Source organism: Electrona antarctica, assembly GCF_951216825.1.
Source record: "Electrona antarctica genome assembly, chromosome: 2".
Lineage (NCBI taxonomy): Eukaryota > Metazoa > Chordata > Actinopteri > Myctophiformes > Myctophidae > Electrona > Electrona antarctica.
This window is the reverse complement of record NC_136807.1, coordinates 29041812-29060489: the sequence shown is the minus strand read 5'-3', so window position 1 is coordinate 29060489 and position 18678 is coordinate 29041812. Positions and strand designations below refer to the sequence as shown.

Genomic DNA, 18678 nt, shown 5'->3' with positions numbered 1-18678 from the left:
ACCCCTGGAATCTGACTGGCCACCCCAGCTGCCACCCATGATCGTAAACTATGATTGGCTCTCTCTGCCCAGTCAGAAACAAGTAAACCAAACATTAGTTTATAGGTGTAATTAAACCTGAGAGTAGGGAATCTTTATATTGTATTTGGATGTCGCCGCTGGCTTTTGTGTTGCGATTAGTACATTTATTTAAATCTTTATACACAGTAGAGTATAATACACTTCATCTTAGTAACATAAAGTAGGTATGGGCAGTGGGGACAAAAATGTAAAATGAATTGTGCGCACGCGTGCGTGCGTGCTTGTGAGTGCATGGATGTGTGCGCAATGCTCGTACTTCATGCCACCCTAGCATAGGCAAGGAAGTCTAGGCACGCCACTGACTATCTCAGCACCATTCCCTCCATAAATGACACCAAAGCCCACCTTCCTACCCCAACCCCCAGACAAAAATATACTGCATACACACACACACACACACACACACACAACGCACAGCACAGCACAGCACACACATAGTACAACGCTTAGATTGTACAGCCACCATCACCTCATGAATGAACTGATGGCATATCATTTGTTCATGAATAATTTTGCTATGTCACCTCACAAGAGACCCCCCCCCCCCTCTTTAAGGAAAAATAGTTATGATTAATTTGAGCTTAAGACAGTATTCGTGAATACATGGAACCCATTATGTAAGAGTCTCCAAGGCTCTACATTGTGAAGTCATTCAATTATAAACCCGTTTTGCCGATAGTGAACTGAAAGTAATCGTGATCCAAATGTGACAGGAGTGAGCGATCACGTTTAAATGAGCTTTATTTCTCTGTATTGTGAACCGTAAACCGTTCCTGAGAAACCATGGACTGGTCTCCACTCCCGATACTCGCAGTAGTCTCCCTATTTTAACCCTTCTCCTGCAGTGCTCCCGATTGGTAATGTCATGATTTCATGTGCAATGTATGTGCAACCATCCCTGCCTGATGTGCGTTGCTGGTCGCTGCGCTCGCTCAAACCCGCTCTGTGCAGTTTGCTGCTGAAAAGTGAAAAGGGGATGAAACAGTTCCCAAGAAGAAATAAACTTCTACCTGGTGTGAGCCATTCCCCTTTCTAACCCCCAATACATTCATATCCGGTAGCCACACACACATGCTCAAAATGTTTGCAAAACCCATTTTTTTGTTTATTAATTTATTTTATAGCGAGTAATGAATTTAAGACTAATTAAGTATTTAAATTTTGTATTTATTCTATTAATCTTTAGTGTAGTACATAGTCCGGTATGTGGCGGGGGTGTTGAGGGAAGGCCACTTGCAGATACAGTAGGCCTACTCCAGAATATCTCCCTTTTCCCAATTAAGTTGTTCATTTTCTAGAATGAACTTTCGAGAGATCAAAGAAATAACAGAAGGTTTGTGTTTTTGAGCGTTCACCCAAAAAATATTAATTCACACCCCATGAAGCCTTGAATTCATGGAGATATTTTAGTCTGTTGTTCCTAACTGCCAAGCTACACCAGGCTTTTCTCTTCGGGTAAACGCGCGAAAAAAGCCTGGTGTAGCTTGGCCGTGAGGCAATAATTTGATAACCGGCGGTCTCTCCTACTGAGCAGCCATCCAGTCATCGAATTATCGGCTTAGGAATGTGACAAAAAACAAAAGAATCTCCATGAATTTGGCTTCATGGCGTTTGTTATTAGTACTAGAATTTTTTTTTGGGTGAACTACTCTTTAAACATGAAATTAAATGGACTATACCAGTGTCACTACACATTGTCTATTCAGAAATTCTGCCACATAGTGTACATAATCATTGACCATTTTGTCTATAAATCGCTTTTGTTTGTCACTCATCTGTTTACATGGTCTTTTTTTACCCACCCCATTCATGTTGAAACCTTGTGGGAAAACGTTCTAGGCATGGTTAATTTAACCACAGAGCCATTTATAGTCATTCAAATGACTGTATTACTATACTGCAATCCAAGCCATTGAGGATTTAAATTTTAATATGCCTGGGACAAAATGTTTCTTTCAAGTGCTGCATTTTAAAGTCAAAATCTATCTTGAAGAGGAATCTAATGGCACAGTGAGGGTAAGCTGAAGTTGACCGAATTAGTCATTACAAATCATTACATTTCAATGACTAAAAATGTGGACAATCTAAAACAGAAAATCTTTTACAGAAGAACAAAATGCATGCAAAATTGTTGATACTGGTATGATTCTCTACATGATTCAGGCACCATTACTCACTCATAGCACTTTGCTGGGGTATAGAGATGCGAGCTGTGTTCTCTCCCCAGATGGAGAGTAAACACATTTACTTATTTATTTTTGGGATACATTTGTTGTGAGTGACACAGCGAGTGTCTCTTTCCCCTTTCAAGAGGATATCTGGCTTGGATTTGAAAATATTAGATTTATAGAGATTAACCCAGACATATTTTTGAAAGGAAATTCTTGGCAGTAGCATTGTCTTTAGGTGTAGGTTATTAATTTGGCCAGTAGAGGGTGCTTGTGCTTTACATCTCTACGTTAGAATAAGAGATACTGTATTGGAATAATGAATGAAACAGGCAGACATAACCAGATGAGTTGACCTCATGGCCGTGTTCAAGTTAGAAAATAATACTGCGCTAAAACAACCAGTTGCCTATAGCTCATGATTGGATCACAACAATTTGATAATTCGCCAGATATTAGATATTAGGTCATTGTAATGTGTCAATAAAAATACCAGAAACTCTGAAAGGGTTCGATAAAACACCAAATCTGTCTCGTGTCACTCTGTTCAGTGGTTTTCAACCACCAGCATGGTCCAAAACATGGCTTGTGAGACATTATCACAGGGTCATAGGAAAAGAGGTCTTACGATAGGAACTTAAGGTTGTGCTAAACATTGTATACCTGGTTGTGGCTTCATGGAGAACGGGCCTGAACAAAATCACTTGAGAACTATTTTGAGAATGAGGTCAACCATACTATTCCTTGGTAGGACGTTCTAGGAGCAGTACGTTAACTCTAGCCGGGTGGGGGAGGTGATATTTGTCACTGCATGTACTCCTACAGACTGGGACGATTATCAGCAGGGAATGATGAGATGGGAGGAGTAGGCCAAAGGCTCTATGTCCACCTGGTGCAGGGTACAGCAGTGGCAAGCAGTGAATTGGCATGAGTAAATTAGGGGGAAGGGGTAAAATAAAAAAACTGGCTACCTATACATTTACAGAAGAAAGAAAAAACGTAATTGTAGTTTAGTTGTCTTTGTGAAATCATACAGGGCTTTTGCTCGAAGAATGACTACAACTACACATTTGGCTCATGACTTCTGTACACCCATAGTATATTCCACTCAAAACATGCTGGTTGGTGCTGGTGCACTTCAAGAGATATTTCACTTTCAAACATGTTTGGGGTCATTTCACGTCTACTCTTGACTTTTGTGTGCACCCCAGACCCCAGTTTTTAAGTTGCTTGATTCAGTATTTAGACATTTGATATTATTCTTCACCAGCCCCATGCCTACAATATATAAACTGATAAACTGTAGGAAGTTATGTTAGATTCATTCATTTGGTTCTGGTCACTGATATTGTCCTTCTAGTGCAGTGGTTTCCAACCCTTTTCATATCAAGGTCCATTATTTATTCAGCATTTGAGCCACGGACCACCATTTGATTTAGCCTCTCAGACTCAAAACTTTGAATATTTTGTCGTTGGATAAAATGTCCACAATGAGAATTCTTATAAATTAAGTAATTCAGTTGATTAACAATAATTTAACTCAAGAGTATAAAATGAAACCAAATGGACCCATACAAGTCCATTTGGTTTTATTTTCCGCTCTGAAGAGTTAAAGATCTACAGTATAAGGGTCCATTTGGTTACCAACTCTCCATTTAGCTGGGGAGTACTGGGGACCACCTGGAATCCCTTCCAAGGACCACTGGTTCACTGGTTGAGAACCACTGTTATAGTGTGCGTATAGATAGATAGATTAGATAGATAGATAGATAGAAAGATAATGAAGTTTGAAGTTACATTTATATAGGAAAGGTTTGATGAAAGTAATATCAAATATCTAAATACTGAAACAAGCAACTTGAAAACTGGCAAACAAAAGCCAGAGTAGATGTTAAAATGCCGCCAAATATGTTTGAAAGTGAAAGACACCTTAAACTCTATATACTTGTTGACCGGTGTCCCCCAGGGGTCTAAACTTGGTACCCTCCTTTTTCCCTCTACACGAAATATATTTGCCAAAAACAGCCCATCTACAAGCTCACAACGCATCAGACTGTGACATGAGCTTGTATCTGCTATCGTGACAAAGAATGGTAATGCTAGGTTTAATGTATAGTGGTGATGATAGCACACAATACCCAGACAAAGCTACCGAATTGAAAGTATATCAAAAGAATGTTGCCTGTTGTATGAAGTCCAGAGGTGGTATGTTGTGCTTGTTCACAGTGTACTTGTAGAGGGAAACTGTTTGGGATGGTGATCGGCAATCAGGTTTGCCGTTTCCACAGCAGTGATTTGGGACGGGAAACAGGAACCAGGTGGGAAAGCTGTTCATTGATCAGCACTTCTAGTCTAATGCAACCTCAGAGCTTGTTTGCTTCTGGTGACAGAAATGGGAAATGTTGCATGTTGGTCTATAAAACGTAAGGAGAAAAAGTATCCAGCAGAGGTTCCATGAGGTGTACTCAATACTCATGCAGTTGAGTCACAAAGCCAAACGCAGGAATACTCAAAAACGCCCCCAAATTAAAACCCACCTAAAAAACGACTGAATTCTTGAGGATTTCAACGCCCTAAGCAAGTCCCAAAAACTAAATCTGTGGAGTTTATGTATGTATGTAGGCACAATGAATCCTTTGTGCGCAGTGTAGTAGTTTGCTTTTCCAGAAGTACTGAGGAACAGAACACATTACTGAGACAGCTGACACTTGGCTCTTCGTGGAAGCACAACACCAACTGTCCCATTCATGGTTGGCCGGCCTGCAGGTGGGACCTCTTGAATCCTCCACTTCTCTTTGGGTCTCTGCAGGTTCTTCTCATATGTTCTCAACACCGATTCCTCGACCCCTCAAGGTTCTGTTCCCCACTAAACTGGGTATCTCTGTACGATACTTGTATGCGCATTCTGCGCATGAGTGCAAGAATGTGCATGTGTGTGTGTGCATGTGTAATGTGAATAAAGAACCGTTTGCCGTGGTATCCAGAGGCTTGAGCAAGTAAGTGTGCAGGTGCAACACCTTGCTATAATTAAAATAAGTTGACTACCATATGAGAGCAATTAAAGGGGGGGAACTGACTGACTTAATAAATGACATATGCATGTGTATTGGGAGGCAGTGGCTCAGGAGGTAGAGCGGCTGTCTGGAAGCCGGAAGGTTCCCGGTTCGATCCTCGTTCCTCCTGGCTGTGTCTCGAAGGGTCCTTGAGCAAGACACGGAACCGCTAACTGCTCCTGATGAACAGGTGGGTGCATGCCTGGCATGGTTGCGTCCGCCGTAGGTGGGTGAATGCGTGTGTGATTGTGTACTGCATTAGCAGGTAATGTGTAACAGTGCATCTGTGAAATTGATGTGTGTGGGTATGTGGGCATGTGTGCAACTGTGCATGCGTGTGTGAATGGATGAATGTGAAATACATTGTAGAGTATTTTGAATGGGCAGAAAGACTAGAAAGGCACTACAAATAACGACCATTTAGCTGCTAAATTTTAGCATATCGGGGTGTATTCCATGAAGGTGATTTGTCTGATGTACTGTACATACTGAAGAATTTTGTTTTAAAAAAATTACCAAAAGAAAAACAAAAAAAGCATCATAGGTTCCCTGAATATGATGGTGCTTGTTGTGCTGAAGAGGACAGAAGTATGGGCGGTCTATTTGTTGAACACTTGACCCGTCCGTCTTTCTCGGAGAGGCTAAAGAAACTGCATTGACTAGTGAGATTACATCCATGGCCTGCCGGCTCTGAGGAACTTGCTGCATGTTACAGAAACCTTCAGAGCACAAATGTATTCAATTTGACTGGACAGATGTGAAAGATGTGGTGTGGGAGTCACAGTAACGTTTGGAACAATGAGGTTTGAGAGAGCCTGGCCGAACGCACCCTCAACTCATCCAGGAGGCTGCAACATGCCTGGTCTTTAACCTCCCAAAACCTCTCCCCATTTCTGCGCTCCGTCCAATTCAACACTGGCAATGATCCACAGGTTGACCGAGGGCATGTCTGCCAATACGCCCGATACTTGCAGGAGTCTACCTATTTTTTACCCTTTCTCCTGCACCCGACTGGTAACACCTCCCGTTAATCTCCCAATTACATGTGAAATGCATGTGCAAACGAAAAGCCCCTGCCGCACTCGTAACTGTGCTCGATTAAACCCGCTCTTGCCCGGTTTGTTTCTGAAAAGTGGATGAAACTAAATGATAGTCCAAATGGTGCGAGACCTAATTCCTTATACATCTATATTCTAGCCACTAGCCACACGTGCACACACGCACACCCACACACATTCACACTTTCACAATGTTCGCACTTGATATTTTTGTGATGTACATTTTAGTGTTTATGTTTGATCACTTTTTGTACAAGTATATGGTCCGCAGGTCATTGAGGGAAGACCACTTGCCTATTTGCAAAGCCTAATGTTGGCAGGTATGCAAGGGGAGGGCGCCTGCAGGATTTGCAGCCCTATACTCCTTCCCGCACACTATGATGAGCAAACACAGGTTGTCTACCCCTCCCTTCCCTACGACACCATAACCAACGGTCCAGGCGACCTAGACTCTCCCTCCCAAGCTCTGGAATGACCTCCCTCCGTCGTCGGTCAGGACTGCAGCCACTCTCCATCTTCTGTCGTAGTCTGAAATCCCACCTCGTCTGACTCATCTACATTTCCTAGCACCTATTATCTTTGCATCTGCACTAGAGGTCTTCGGGTAAACCTGAGACCCAAAAATACCCGGGATCCAACCCGGACTGGTCACGGTTCCATCCACAAGAATCCACTCTGGGACTGGGTCGGAACCGCTACCATATGTCTCGGGTCTTTGATAATGAAATGACAGTTCCACTAATACCCGAGTGGACCCGACGATTGGCTGTCACAGCTGTCAATCACGCGCTTCCCCTTTTTTTTCTCCTCCGGTGAACTGCATGCGTTCCTTGCGTCACTTGACTTTAGTAAAGAAGTAGTAGCGCTACTGTGTAGACTGTAGACGGACAATAAGAAAGAAAGTACGATGGATAAATTCTGGCATTCGGTCATTTCGGGGCCTCTGGTTTTGTACGGGTATGGTCCGACATCCCTCTACTGCTCGGGGTCGGAACTCAAGATTTCAATTAATAGCCGTCCATTCGGCTCTGGTACAATTTTTATGGGTTGGTCAAATTGGACCCGTGAAGACCTCTAATCTGCACGTCCTGGGTGTCTATTTAGATAGTTGCTAGTGATAGATAAATAGATGCTAGGTAGGTATGTTGTTTAATGTAGACAGATGCCAAGTTAATGTTTTGGCACTCTTCAACCACTTGCACTTCATAAATTGCTCCGAATTAGTGTCTGCTAAATGCCAAAATTGTAAATTGCAAAGGCTCGTAACCTCGTACAAACAGGTCTTGAATAAGGGAGTAATTATCGATGGTTTTGAAAAATGGTAGAGAAATAAATCGTAATGCTTTGCATGAGGCTGGATAACTTGCATTTTAGAGAGTATAAAGAGTCGATTGGTTGAACATGTCTTGAGGTTTCTGATGTGTGTATCTTTCAGAAAGGGAACCGTGGATATACCACCCCCCCCCCCCCCCCCCCCCCCCCCACACACACACACATTTTGGAGGTTATTTTGTGTTGCATCAGTGTTTCCCATTAATTTGAAGTGTGAAACGAGTGTGTTCAACAGCATACCCTGACCAGTCAAGCTCGAGTTTCATCTCATCACGTTCCAACATTTTGTATCCGAAAATAGACGCTATAACAATATGAACATACTTACCCATTGCTGACCCCTGGAATGTATCAGTCCTCCCATCTTATCGTATGTACTGTATCGTATGGGTGTGTGTGTGTGTGTGTGTGTGTGTGTGTGTGTGTGTGTGTGTGTGTGTGTGTGTGTGTGTGAACTGCTCTAACCGTGACAGAGAACACATGTGCGTGTGGTGGTGGAATGAACGTGAGGTGAATGGTACGTACACGCTGTGATAAACTGAGCTGGTGCTGTGGAAGTAGACTGAGCTGCAGTGAGACTGGGGTCGCTGGCCACGGGCTGTGCCTGCGACGTTTCCTCCTGCTCTCCATCAGCTTCCTTCTCCTCTTCCTCTTCTTCCTCCTGTCGTTCTGCCAACCTCCGAGACGTCCTAACCGGCCTCTGTGGGGCAAAAATATTGGCACAGATCAACAGATGTACTGCATTTTTTTTAATTGTTTGTTTTATTTGGAAAAAGCATTGAACAGTATGAATTAGTTTACACAATTCTTATACAGAAAGTTCTTTAGTGCAGTTCCCAAGGTTTTTTTCCCCTCACCCCACCCCATGTCATCTCTGTCATACTTTCTCCATGTGTACCCATACTTGTGTATAAAAAAAAAGGATTTATTTCATTGCACTCCAAAAACGTATCAACTGATCAATGATGAAAATAACTGGTAGCAGCTTCAACTAGGGCAATCATTAAAAAAATAGATGCATTGATTTCATTAACACAAGTCGATTCAAATTAGGAGAAGTCGAAAGTCGAAGAAAGAAAAAAAAGAAAATTAAAAATATATATATTTTCAATTGTTTTCCCCATATCATATTTTTTGCTCTATGTGTGCGTGTGTACAGAATTCAAACTGTAGGATTGGTTATTGTCACGGACAGAAGTCATTCTTTATTTCTTTCCCTTTGCATAGCGCACCGGAGCGCACTCGCCTATTAGTTTGCATTGCATTAAGAACATGCCCTTAATTAAGAACCTAACTGCAGCTGTGTGTGGCTCTCAGCGGTGACCCACTAATTGACTAGCCTCGGAAACCCCGACGTTTTTATTTCCAGGGATTTGAAGTTGAAGTTGAACTGCGCTGTGTCAGAGAAGTAACAGATAGAAGGGCGCAAACTTTATTCCCAAACTATATCCCCCCCACCTCCGTGCTGACGCAATGACTGTCCTGTTTCTGGTTTAGCTATACGGGCGGGACGCATGAATCTCTCCGTCTATTTACTATTAAATGTTTTGTTATCTGGAGAGAAAACACTATACGGCTATAGCAATGATTACTATGGGAATATAGAGCTACACACATATTTTAAATTAAAGGAAATATAACTTACACCCCTTTTAAGTCAATGGAAGGTTTAACAATGCAATAGCTAAAACAGCTACAATGTCTACAGTACCTTTGAAGCTGGTTTTGCGGCAGCGGCCTTTCTCTGAGACCGTCCTCTGGCCTTAGGCTCCTTGGTTGTATCAGAAAGTGACTTCATAGTGAGGGCTGCGTGCTGAAGGATGCAGTCTGTACCGCAGTAAACAGAGTCTGGTAAGGCATGCCTGGAGCACCCGATGCCGATGCACAGCGCCTGGGAGTCGTCCGTCTCAATAGCAGTATCTGGTGCTGTATTAAGTTTACATTCTTGCTCCGTCTGTGGCTCCATCTCCTCTACCGGCACGGCCTCCTAAAACCATTCACGTTATGTTAAGGCCTAATCACACATAACCGCGATGTCCCTGGTACAATTCTAGCTAAATTAAACACCCCCCCTTCCTAGCCTGGTACAATTTTGGCACACACACGCTCCCATGGAACTGATGGAAGGGACATGCAGGTATAATTGGTGATCAAAATAACATTCTCTCACCTTGCCGGCCTGCAGATTTGAGGGCTCTTCCAGCAGGTCACCAAACAGGGGCATTGTTACATGTTCCGGCAGGTTTGGCTCAGGCTCGGGCTGACGGAGCTGCTGGGGCTGGCTGAGCACAGCGAGCAGCTCCGTCCCCTTCCTGATGGTACACGGGGGACAGATGTACTCGTGACCCCTCATCGTATGACCCTGTGTCTCACTGATGCCTACACAGTCGCCATGGAACCACTCCTGACAACCGTCACAGCAGATCATGAACCTAGAAGTGAATAATGCACAGAGCGGGACAAACGGCGGTGAACCAACATGAAGAAGAAGTGAAACTCGCAGATGGTTTAAGTATGCAAATTGTTAAAGGAGCGATTCGGTCTCAGAGAGCTCATTGCAATTGCAATGAGCTATATGTACCTGTACATAGACGATATAAGGCCGTTTATGTATTCCGCACCATATTAGGCAAAATCTTTACGATTTCATTGATTTATCTTAATGTTTCTCCGTCTACTGAATTTACATGTGTTTCTTTGTGCTGCTGCCTGTCTTGGCCAGGTTTACATTGGGGGGGGGGAAAGAATCTTCGATCCAAAATTTCAATTATGCTTTTGCACTGCTCAAATAGTTAAAAAGAAGTGCATACCTCTTATTATGCTTCTGTCTACAGATGCAGTACAGAGCGTTGGGGTCGTACCCTTCACTGTCCGATATGCTGGTGTACCCCTCTGCGCTCCTACCGCCCCCTTCATCTGCCAATGCTGCATCATCGAACTGGCCATCCGTCGCGTCATTACTATGCTCCGAGTCTGTGTCTATGACGATGCAGTCCGAGCTCGACAGCTGAGCAGTCCGCTCGGGCAAGTCCGTTAGCTCAGTCCTCTCAGAACTCCTCTCCGTTTCCTCCTCCTTCGACGGCTGGTCCACTTGACCGACGAGCATCACTGCTTCCTCGTCTTCATCAGCTTCGTCGTCGGCTGTGCTCGACTCGAGCTCGGCCGCCTTACCCTTCCCACGTCCCCGTCCTCTTCCCCGTCCCCTGCCTCTTCCTCTCCCTCTACCTCTTCCTTTGGCCTTGCCTCTAGCGCCTTTGCCCTGCTTGCCCCTGCCGCTTGCCAGCTTGCCTGGCAGCGCCAGCTCCTGCTTTAACCTCATCAAAGTCATTTCATCGCTGTCGTCCTCTCTGCTGGAGACCAACACGGTGTCCTCGCTGTCTCCTCCTGCACTCAGAGACTCGTTGGCCTCCGTGTCATCAGCAGCTCCCACGTTTTCGGGAAGTTCGACGCAATCAGAGGCGTCCGCATTGGCAGATTCCCTGCTGTTGGTGGCTTCTGGGCTGTCAGGCGGCCCCATTACATCTGACACGTCGTCATTCCCACCAAGCAGCGAAAAGGCAGTGTGAAAGGCAGACCCAAAGTCCTGCCATGAACTGGGGTCAACATTCCCTCCGGCCACTGGCTCTGTGTCCTCTGGCGGTGGGTCTGTGTCCTGCGACACCCACTCTGTGTCCTGTGACACCTGCTCTGTGTCCACCGATGCTGGTGAAGAGGGAGCGGACCATTCTAACTCATCTATAACTTCCCTAGTCGCACGAGAAGCTCTTTGTGGAGTAGAGGGTTCTGGGGTGCTCTGAGGGGTCCGCTTAGGTTGGCGACCTCTGCCCCGGCGTGGGGGAGGAGGACTAGGGTCTAGATCTATAACCTCGTCGATGAATTCTCTCTTAGCAATGGTTGTCCGCCTGAAGCCCCAGGACTTTTTGACATCGGAAAGGGTTGGCCTAACACTCTTCTCTGCCGCTTCCAACTCTCTCTGCTGCTGTTGCTGATCTGGATCACATTGCTGCTGTGCTATAGTTATGGAAAAGTAAATTAAACTGGATTAAGAAAAGGCAACTGAAAACTGCTATACGTTACTATACTGTACCTTTCAATCGGAGAACCCCTTTGGGGTAGTTGTTGCTATGTATAGTACATAGCAACATTCTTTTTTCTTTTTGTACTTTTTGAATACAAATTAGACGTTTTTCAGAAAGCTTAGATCAGAATTTAGAAGAAGTTTTAGAATCGCCCTCTAAGTCTCATCAGGTGCACATAAGACACATTCAGAAACAGCGTGTTATCTAGGGCTATAGAGCGTCGCAGTCACGCCCTCTACCATGGACCAGGAAATGATTCTCCGTTCATTTTTCTCATAGACATTTCAGAAAGTATTTATTTTAAGACGTTTACGCCGCGGACAAAGCCAACTCGAGTCGTGACAAATCATGACAACAAACAACATTTTTGGGGCCGAAAAAATAATTAGAAAGAAGAAAAAAAACGGCAGTTTACAACACTTTTTTTGTTGTTTTTCTTCTTTGTAATTATTTGTTTGGTCCAAAATATTATTTGTGTTGTCATGAGTTGTCACGACTTGAGTTGGCTTTGTCCGCGGCATAACCGTCTTTAAATAAATACTTTTTGAAATGTCTATGGGAAAAATGCATTGGGATTCATTTCTTGGTCCATGGTAGGGGGCGGGACTGCGACGCTCTATTACCAGGCTCATCTATTGCCACCCAGCTTATTTCATTGCACTTTACAATAATAGATTGAATAATGAAATTATAGCTACAGTCAATCTAACTTCATATTTTGTAAACCAGATATTGTACTTTACCTGAATTTCCATCGCCTTCACCTGTAAAACTGTAGAATTGTTCTGTGTCCATACTGCCAAACGTTGCAAACACGCTGCTCAAACAAAAGACAATAAAACAATATAATAAAAAGGCTTACTGTTAAAACTTTTCGATTTATTTCATCCTCAGTGTTTGGGAAAATGCTTACCTCTCCCGGCAAGCGTCTGCCAAACTCTGCTTCCAGTTCAATTCGTCTTACTCTGTGTACAAGAAAACAATAAGACATTAGATCATGTGTAACAAACTGGCATCAACATCCTTACATTTTTATTTCTCTACAGAATAATTTCCCTTTAAAAAAAGAAAATACAAGAAAAAAGGATTTTATGCCTTTATCCGATAGGAACTCCTTTTGGAGGTTTTACCCTTCAAGACGGGAATCCATTTTATACCGTATAGCAACATAACATTTTTTGAATTTTTGAATAAATATTTTAGGTTTTTCAGAAAAAGGTCAGGATTTAGAAGGAGTTTTTAGAATCGGCCTCAGTCCTAAATGGGTTATTCTTATTGATAGAACAGTAGGTTGACAGTTAATAGGGAGAGTTGGGGATTACAATGCAACATGCTGTCAGGCTATATTGAGTCTAGGTTAGCACACCACCTATGATTTCTCTGATTACACCAGATATTGATTCTATGGTTATTGGCAATGGTAACTTCCACAGAAAATTAAAGTACATTAAATAGATAGATTTTCAGCAATTATCAGCAAAAAAAACAAATATAATGGTAAACGGTGCATTTATATAGCACCTGGCAGCAGCCTGCTCATTGGGAGCAATTAGGGGTTCAGCGTCTCACTCAAAGACACTTCGAAACCAACTCTGGGGGAGCCTGGGATTGAACTGGGGGCCACTCTACCCCTGAGACACTGCCACGCCAATGGCTTAGAAGCAGGGCCGGATCTACCATATGGGCACTTTGGGCACGTGCCCAGGGGCCCTTGGGCACCAGGGGGCCCTTTGTTTTTTTTGCTCCACAGAACATTTTCCTGCTAATCCGAATTAAATAAATGGTGTCTAAAAATATTAGTGTTTTATTGTTGGTGAGAAGGGCAGCTGAAAAGTGCAATTGTGTGTAAAGCAGCAACAATGCGCTAGATTGGCTGTCACTCTGGGGGGGGTAGGCGACCGGAAATAGGCCAATATAACGGCATAAAACTGCCCCAAAACGGCTCCGAAACAGCAAAAATGTTGCACGCGCGTGAAGGGGGGCCCTTCGAGCTTCAGTGCCCAGGGGCCCTCAGAGGTGTTAATCCGGCCCTGCTTAGAAGGTGTGGTGAGGTAAAAACAAAATTACACCCGTGTGAACTGAGTGGTGCAACTCCGTGTGGGGGTCCCTGGGGGTATCCGAAAGTTCCACACACACAGGAACGCACCCACGGTGTTCCGGCGAGCCGCCCCGCGTGCGAGAAATTACTGTGTGGGGGAATTAGCAGACAGCACTCTCTCTCTCTCATGCACGCTCCACATTGTAATTAGCAGGCAGTGCAACACTATCTCTCTCTCTGTTTCTAGCCCAACAGCGCCACTTTTGCCCCTATTGGTGCCCTAAACATAGGGACGGACATATGGACATAGGGGGGGACAGACATTGCTGTTCAACAATCACACCTGTGCTGTGTGAACTGAACTGGTGCAGGCTGCTCAACAACACCGCTGGCTGGCTTCAGTTATACTGCTCAGTGTGAATGGCCCTTTATGCTGCTCAACAGTGTGACCCGAATGCGACCCCAATGAGCTGCAGGGGTCAATGGGTCGTACGCCAAACAGACAAGACAGACAGACATACATGTCAGACATACACACACCGCCAATCATTGGAGCGGTTAGGCATGCAAATGTATGCATGTCATATGCTAGATTACAAAGGCTGAATGCCATTATTTCTTAAATTGCTACATTTGTACTGTGGATGAAGGCAATGTGGTTAACTTAAAACAGACCCTAAACATGGATCTAAAATCTAGTCCTATATTAAACATTAAGATAGTGAAGATAAAAAAAAAAAAAAGGCTTAACATTGATTTAGAACAGTTGTGTAACCCCTAGAGTCGCATCAATTCAATGTGATTTGATTGAAATCATAAAACCAAAATACAAGCGTAGAAGACAGATGGTGGAACCAGCCTGACAGTGACAGGCCACTACTGACTACATAACATCTGATGTTTTTATTTCTGTGATACACATGTACAGGGATCAAGTTCTAAACATTCACTCAAAATCTCTTGAATTCAAACTTGCCGTCTGTCTGACTGCCTGCAATAGAGTCCAATTCGGTAAACTGATTTCTATTTGGTGGATCAGGATTGGTCAAACTTGGATAGACGTCATGAACTCAAACCAAGCGTGTTCCTCAACTTCTAAAGGCATCTTCAATCAAAAATCAAAATGCAATAAAGAAATATTCTGTGATATGACAAAATATCCATGTGGTCTGATGTTAGTTGGAAAAACAAAAATCATCCATTTAAAACAAATAAGTGAACACGAACGTCCTGAGGAGGAATGTTTGAGAGACTATCTGGTAGAGGTCCTTTAAATATTTTAGACATATTTACTCATTTATGGTTTTATATTCAAATCCCAGAATGAGCTTGTGGGAGATAGTGAACACTTTTGTTTTTAGCACTTTGCAGTATCCAAATGTATTGCATGGAATATATGATCTGAGCGATGTTTGATTGGCTTCAAGCGTATTCCATCATTATACTTTAGCATTACTAGTATTAGTATATTTTGCTTTGTTTATTTCTGTTTGTGAAGTCAAATGACACACATTGATAATGTATGTACATTATATATACGTGTATTCCATCTTGAGGTTTTATGTTGATTATGCATGAGGAAGGTCCGGAGGGACCGAAACGTTGCTTCAATAAATAAGAAAATACATAAAATATGTACCGAGCAAATACACAGTGTGCGGGTGTATTCTATTGCTTTCAATAGAAAAAACATAATACATTTAAACACTGACATTGTGTCAGCATTTAATTGTAAATCTGAATATGTAATATTCTTGTGAATATGTGGTGGTTAAGTGTGTCCGCCCTGAGACTGGGTGGTTGGGGGTTCAATTCCCTGGCCGGATCATGCCTCTCTTGCTTGGCATTCATCATCAAGTGTTGGATTGGGGCATGTGTTTAGTCCCAAGACCCCAGAGCAGCTGGCCAACGTTGAAGCCACCCCACTATACTGGCCAAAGCTGGAAATGCAAAGCGGGCGGTTTTGCCCATGCATGTAGCACGAGTAAACCCTGCGCAGGGGGGGGCGCAGCTGGGGTTTAACACAGAACGCTCATTCAGGCGAGTAAGCACTTCCGCATTTTGGACACCAAATGTTGGTGTCCAAATCTGGAAAACCGAGAAAATGAAGAAGTAGTGTTCTTCCGGGTCCTTCAAACGTCACTGAGCAACTTCCATTGAAATGTTTATATATAACTCTATGGTTTGTGCCTGCAAAATACTAGTGTTATGTCCAGGGGATACGTACTTGTACATCAAGCTGCCTCACACTACAGAAACTCCTGCCCCAGCAAGGCTTTTTGAGCCTGTTTGAGTGACAAATATCCTTTGGTTTCTCCAAGAAGGTCACACAAGAGTAACTGAAGTACTGCATCCTCCTTTATACTACAGTATAGGGCTTGGCAAACTGTAGATATTGATGGTAGTATGAAATGGCTTGAATGCCTGAAAGTGTCCTGGTTTTAATAACTAAACACCTATTTTCTACAATTTTCCAACATGTTTACGTCACAATATCCGAGGTATTTGGAAAAAAAAGGACTGGAATATTTGATGTTGTCCATATTACCCTGCCCTACTAAAGTATGATTTAGAAATTTTAGATTTAGATAAAGTTAACCTGCCCGGGGCGACCCAATAGCCTAATTTTAGGGTTGGCCAGAGACCATCCTGCTCTCATCTCTCTTTCCTGTCCGTCTCTCTCAGAAATGACAAAAGAAAAGTGAACCCGTCCAGTAGAAGTTTTTCTGTTCAGGTCATTCAGATATTGTGTGTTTCTGGAACAGAAAATACATGATATACCATTTTCCCTGAATTTCAACTGTAGCCGACTGCACTGTGCACTCACTAATCCCACTTTCTGAATGACCACAATAGTCACTTCCAAAGTTCCAAACCAAAGCTACAGTTAGGGGTGCGTTCAACACTCTTATCGCCCAGCATCATTTGGAACCATTAAATCAGTACGCCCAACGATTTGCAGCTTCAGAGCCCATTTCAAGGTGACACACCTTGGTTGCGCTAGATATCATAGCATGTAGCCAAAAGACCCCTGAGAGGATCGACAACAACCAGATGTATGATTACTTCTAAGCGACGGGACCGTGATGGGCCGTCAAAAACACAATCTTTTGTTAGAATTGATTTAGATTAAGCGTTATTCCCGTTTTAAGATTTTAATCCCATCCATTAAAATGGAGCTGGACCACTTTGGATGATGGACTAGCCGGAAATGACATTGAATGTTGCCCAATAGACTGTAGACTGGTGCACTCCGTTATGAAACGAGTAATGTTCCGTCTTTTGATTAATCTCCATCCTGGGCTTTGGGCGTAATTATTTAATAGAACAGAGACCTCCGTCTGGGGCGATAAGTGTTAATTGAGATGGCAATGAATAATCATATCATATTCCGTTCCGATAACCGTATTGACACAGAAGCTACGCCATATCGATATGGCAGGAAATGCTTTGTGTGATGTGATGAAAATGTTTATGCCTGACGGTGTTTATTTTCATTTGTATTTATTTCCTTTGTTTAGACTACACCGCCACCGGTGCTCGGCTGTAGAGCACCGAGTCAGTAACGATGAAGTTGGAGATCCATGCCCCACCCAGCTATGCAATACCTGTTGTAACCGTGTCAGAGTACCCATCTGTCGGTCTATTTTATGCCATATATATATATATATATATATATATATATATATATATATAGTTCTGTGTCATGCCCAAATATGGAGTGTTATGATGCCAGAACAGGCCAGCTCCATATATGGACCCTGGGCAAGGGTCTAGGCCTCTGCCCTGTCCAGAGCCCAGGCAGAGGCCTTTTGTGGCGGTTCTGGATAACCGTGGGTCCGACCGACTTGACACCGGGCACTGCACTCCCTGTGGGGGTGTGGAACGCGTGTGTCGAATTTGAAGTCAGTGGGGCAGTTCTCGAGTTACGTGCATCACACGTACGTACAGACAGACATGGTGCATTTATAGATGTTTCAACTATGTTTTTCAAATTGATTTGGAAACTTTAAAATGTCTGACAATATATTGGTCAAAATTATTATTATTATGGCTCAAATATTATGGTATCTGCCGTTTTGTCCTGTAGTGTTATGCTAAAGAAAGTTATTAAACACCGTTTCAGTCATTTAGATGTATCAATAGTTCCCACCAACCACCAAAAAGGGTTGGAAGGAACATAACATAAAGTCAAACCATTGTTGTTGATGTTAGCTGGGTAGTCTCGGAGAATTAGTTAGCTGGGTAGAAAAAAAAAACAATTGGCCTGCAAGGCCTACTCCCTTGGCAAGTAATTCGCCTAGGCTAAAGTGCATTTAAATTTATTTACACTTTGGCTATCGGTTTACAAGATTAGGACCCCAAATATTGATAACCAATCGCTGATGTACATGTTAAAATCTGTTAACATTAGATAAACTATGTGTGGTGTGTCGTACGTATCGACTGTTAGCTCTAAATAGCTGTTGTGTTTTGTACTCCTGCTGTGCCCATTTGGACTCAAGGTCCACAGTCCACACCAAGCGCTTATTGAGCTTTTTGTCAGATATGTACGAATATGTTCATGCATTATTTTTGTCAATAAAAAACACAAATGCCCTAGTCAACTCTGTCCATGCATGGAGAACTTGGAGAAGGAAGGAGCCATGTCCAGTGCGGCGACATTGTTCCCAGCTGCTACGCACGTTAGCCATTGACCTGAAACTTGTTGTGCTGTTTTGCAATGACACTGCCCCGTGTTGAAAATCAACAACAACCTCAAGATATTTCTACAACATATTTGGTGAATAAAAGCGATATCATACCTTCGATACTAACGTTAATTTTCCCTTGTACGGAACGTTTTCGCCCAGCTAGCTAGCTTAGCGT

The 18678-nt window shown here is 43.2% G+C and overlaps 1 protein-coding gene across 1 annotated transcript in view; it reads right to left on the bottom strand.

The window, feature by feature from the left end:
• LOC306932785 (uncharacterized protein) overlaps positions 1-18644 on the bottom strand; it is a gene marked incomplete at its 3' end in the record, with an annotated part of 42389 nt that extends 23745 nt beyond the window's left edge. The window contains exons 1-7 of the mRNA XM_079514710.1: positions 18615-18644; positions 12685-12734; positions 12515-12588; positions 10503-11703; positions 9863-10124; positions 9404-9679; positions 8218-8392 (exon numbers count right to left, since the gene is read on the bottom strand). Coding sequence (XP_079370836.1) covers positions 8218-8392; positions 9404-9679; positions 9863-10124; positions 10503-11703; positions 12515-12566 — 1966 coding nt within the window. The 5' untranslated portion in view covers positions 12567-12588; positions 12685-12734; positions 18615-18644. The remainder of the gene's footprint in view (positions 1-8217; positions 8393-9403; positions 9680-9862; positions 10125-10502; positions 11704-12514; positions 12589-12684; positions 12735-18614) is intronic.
• Positions 18645-18678: the final 34 nt, after the last annotated feature.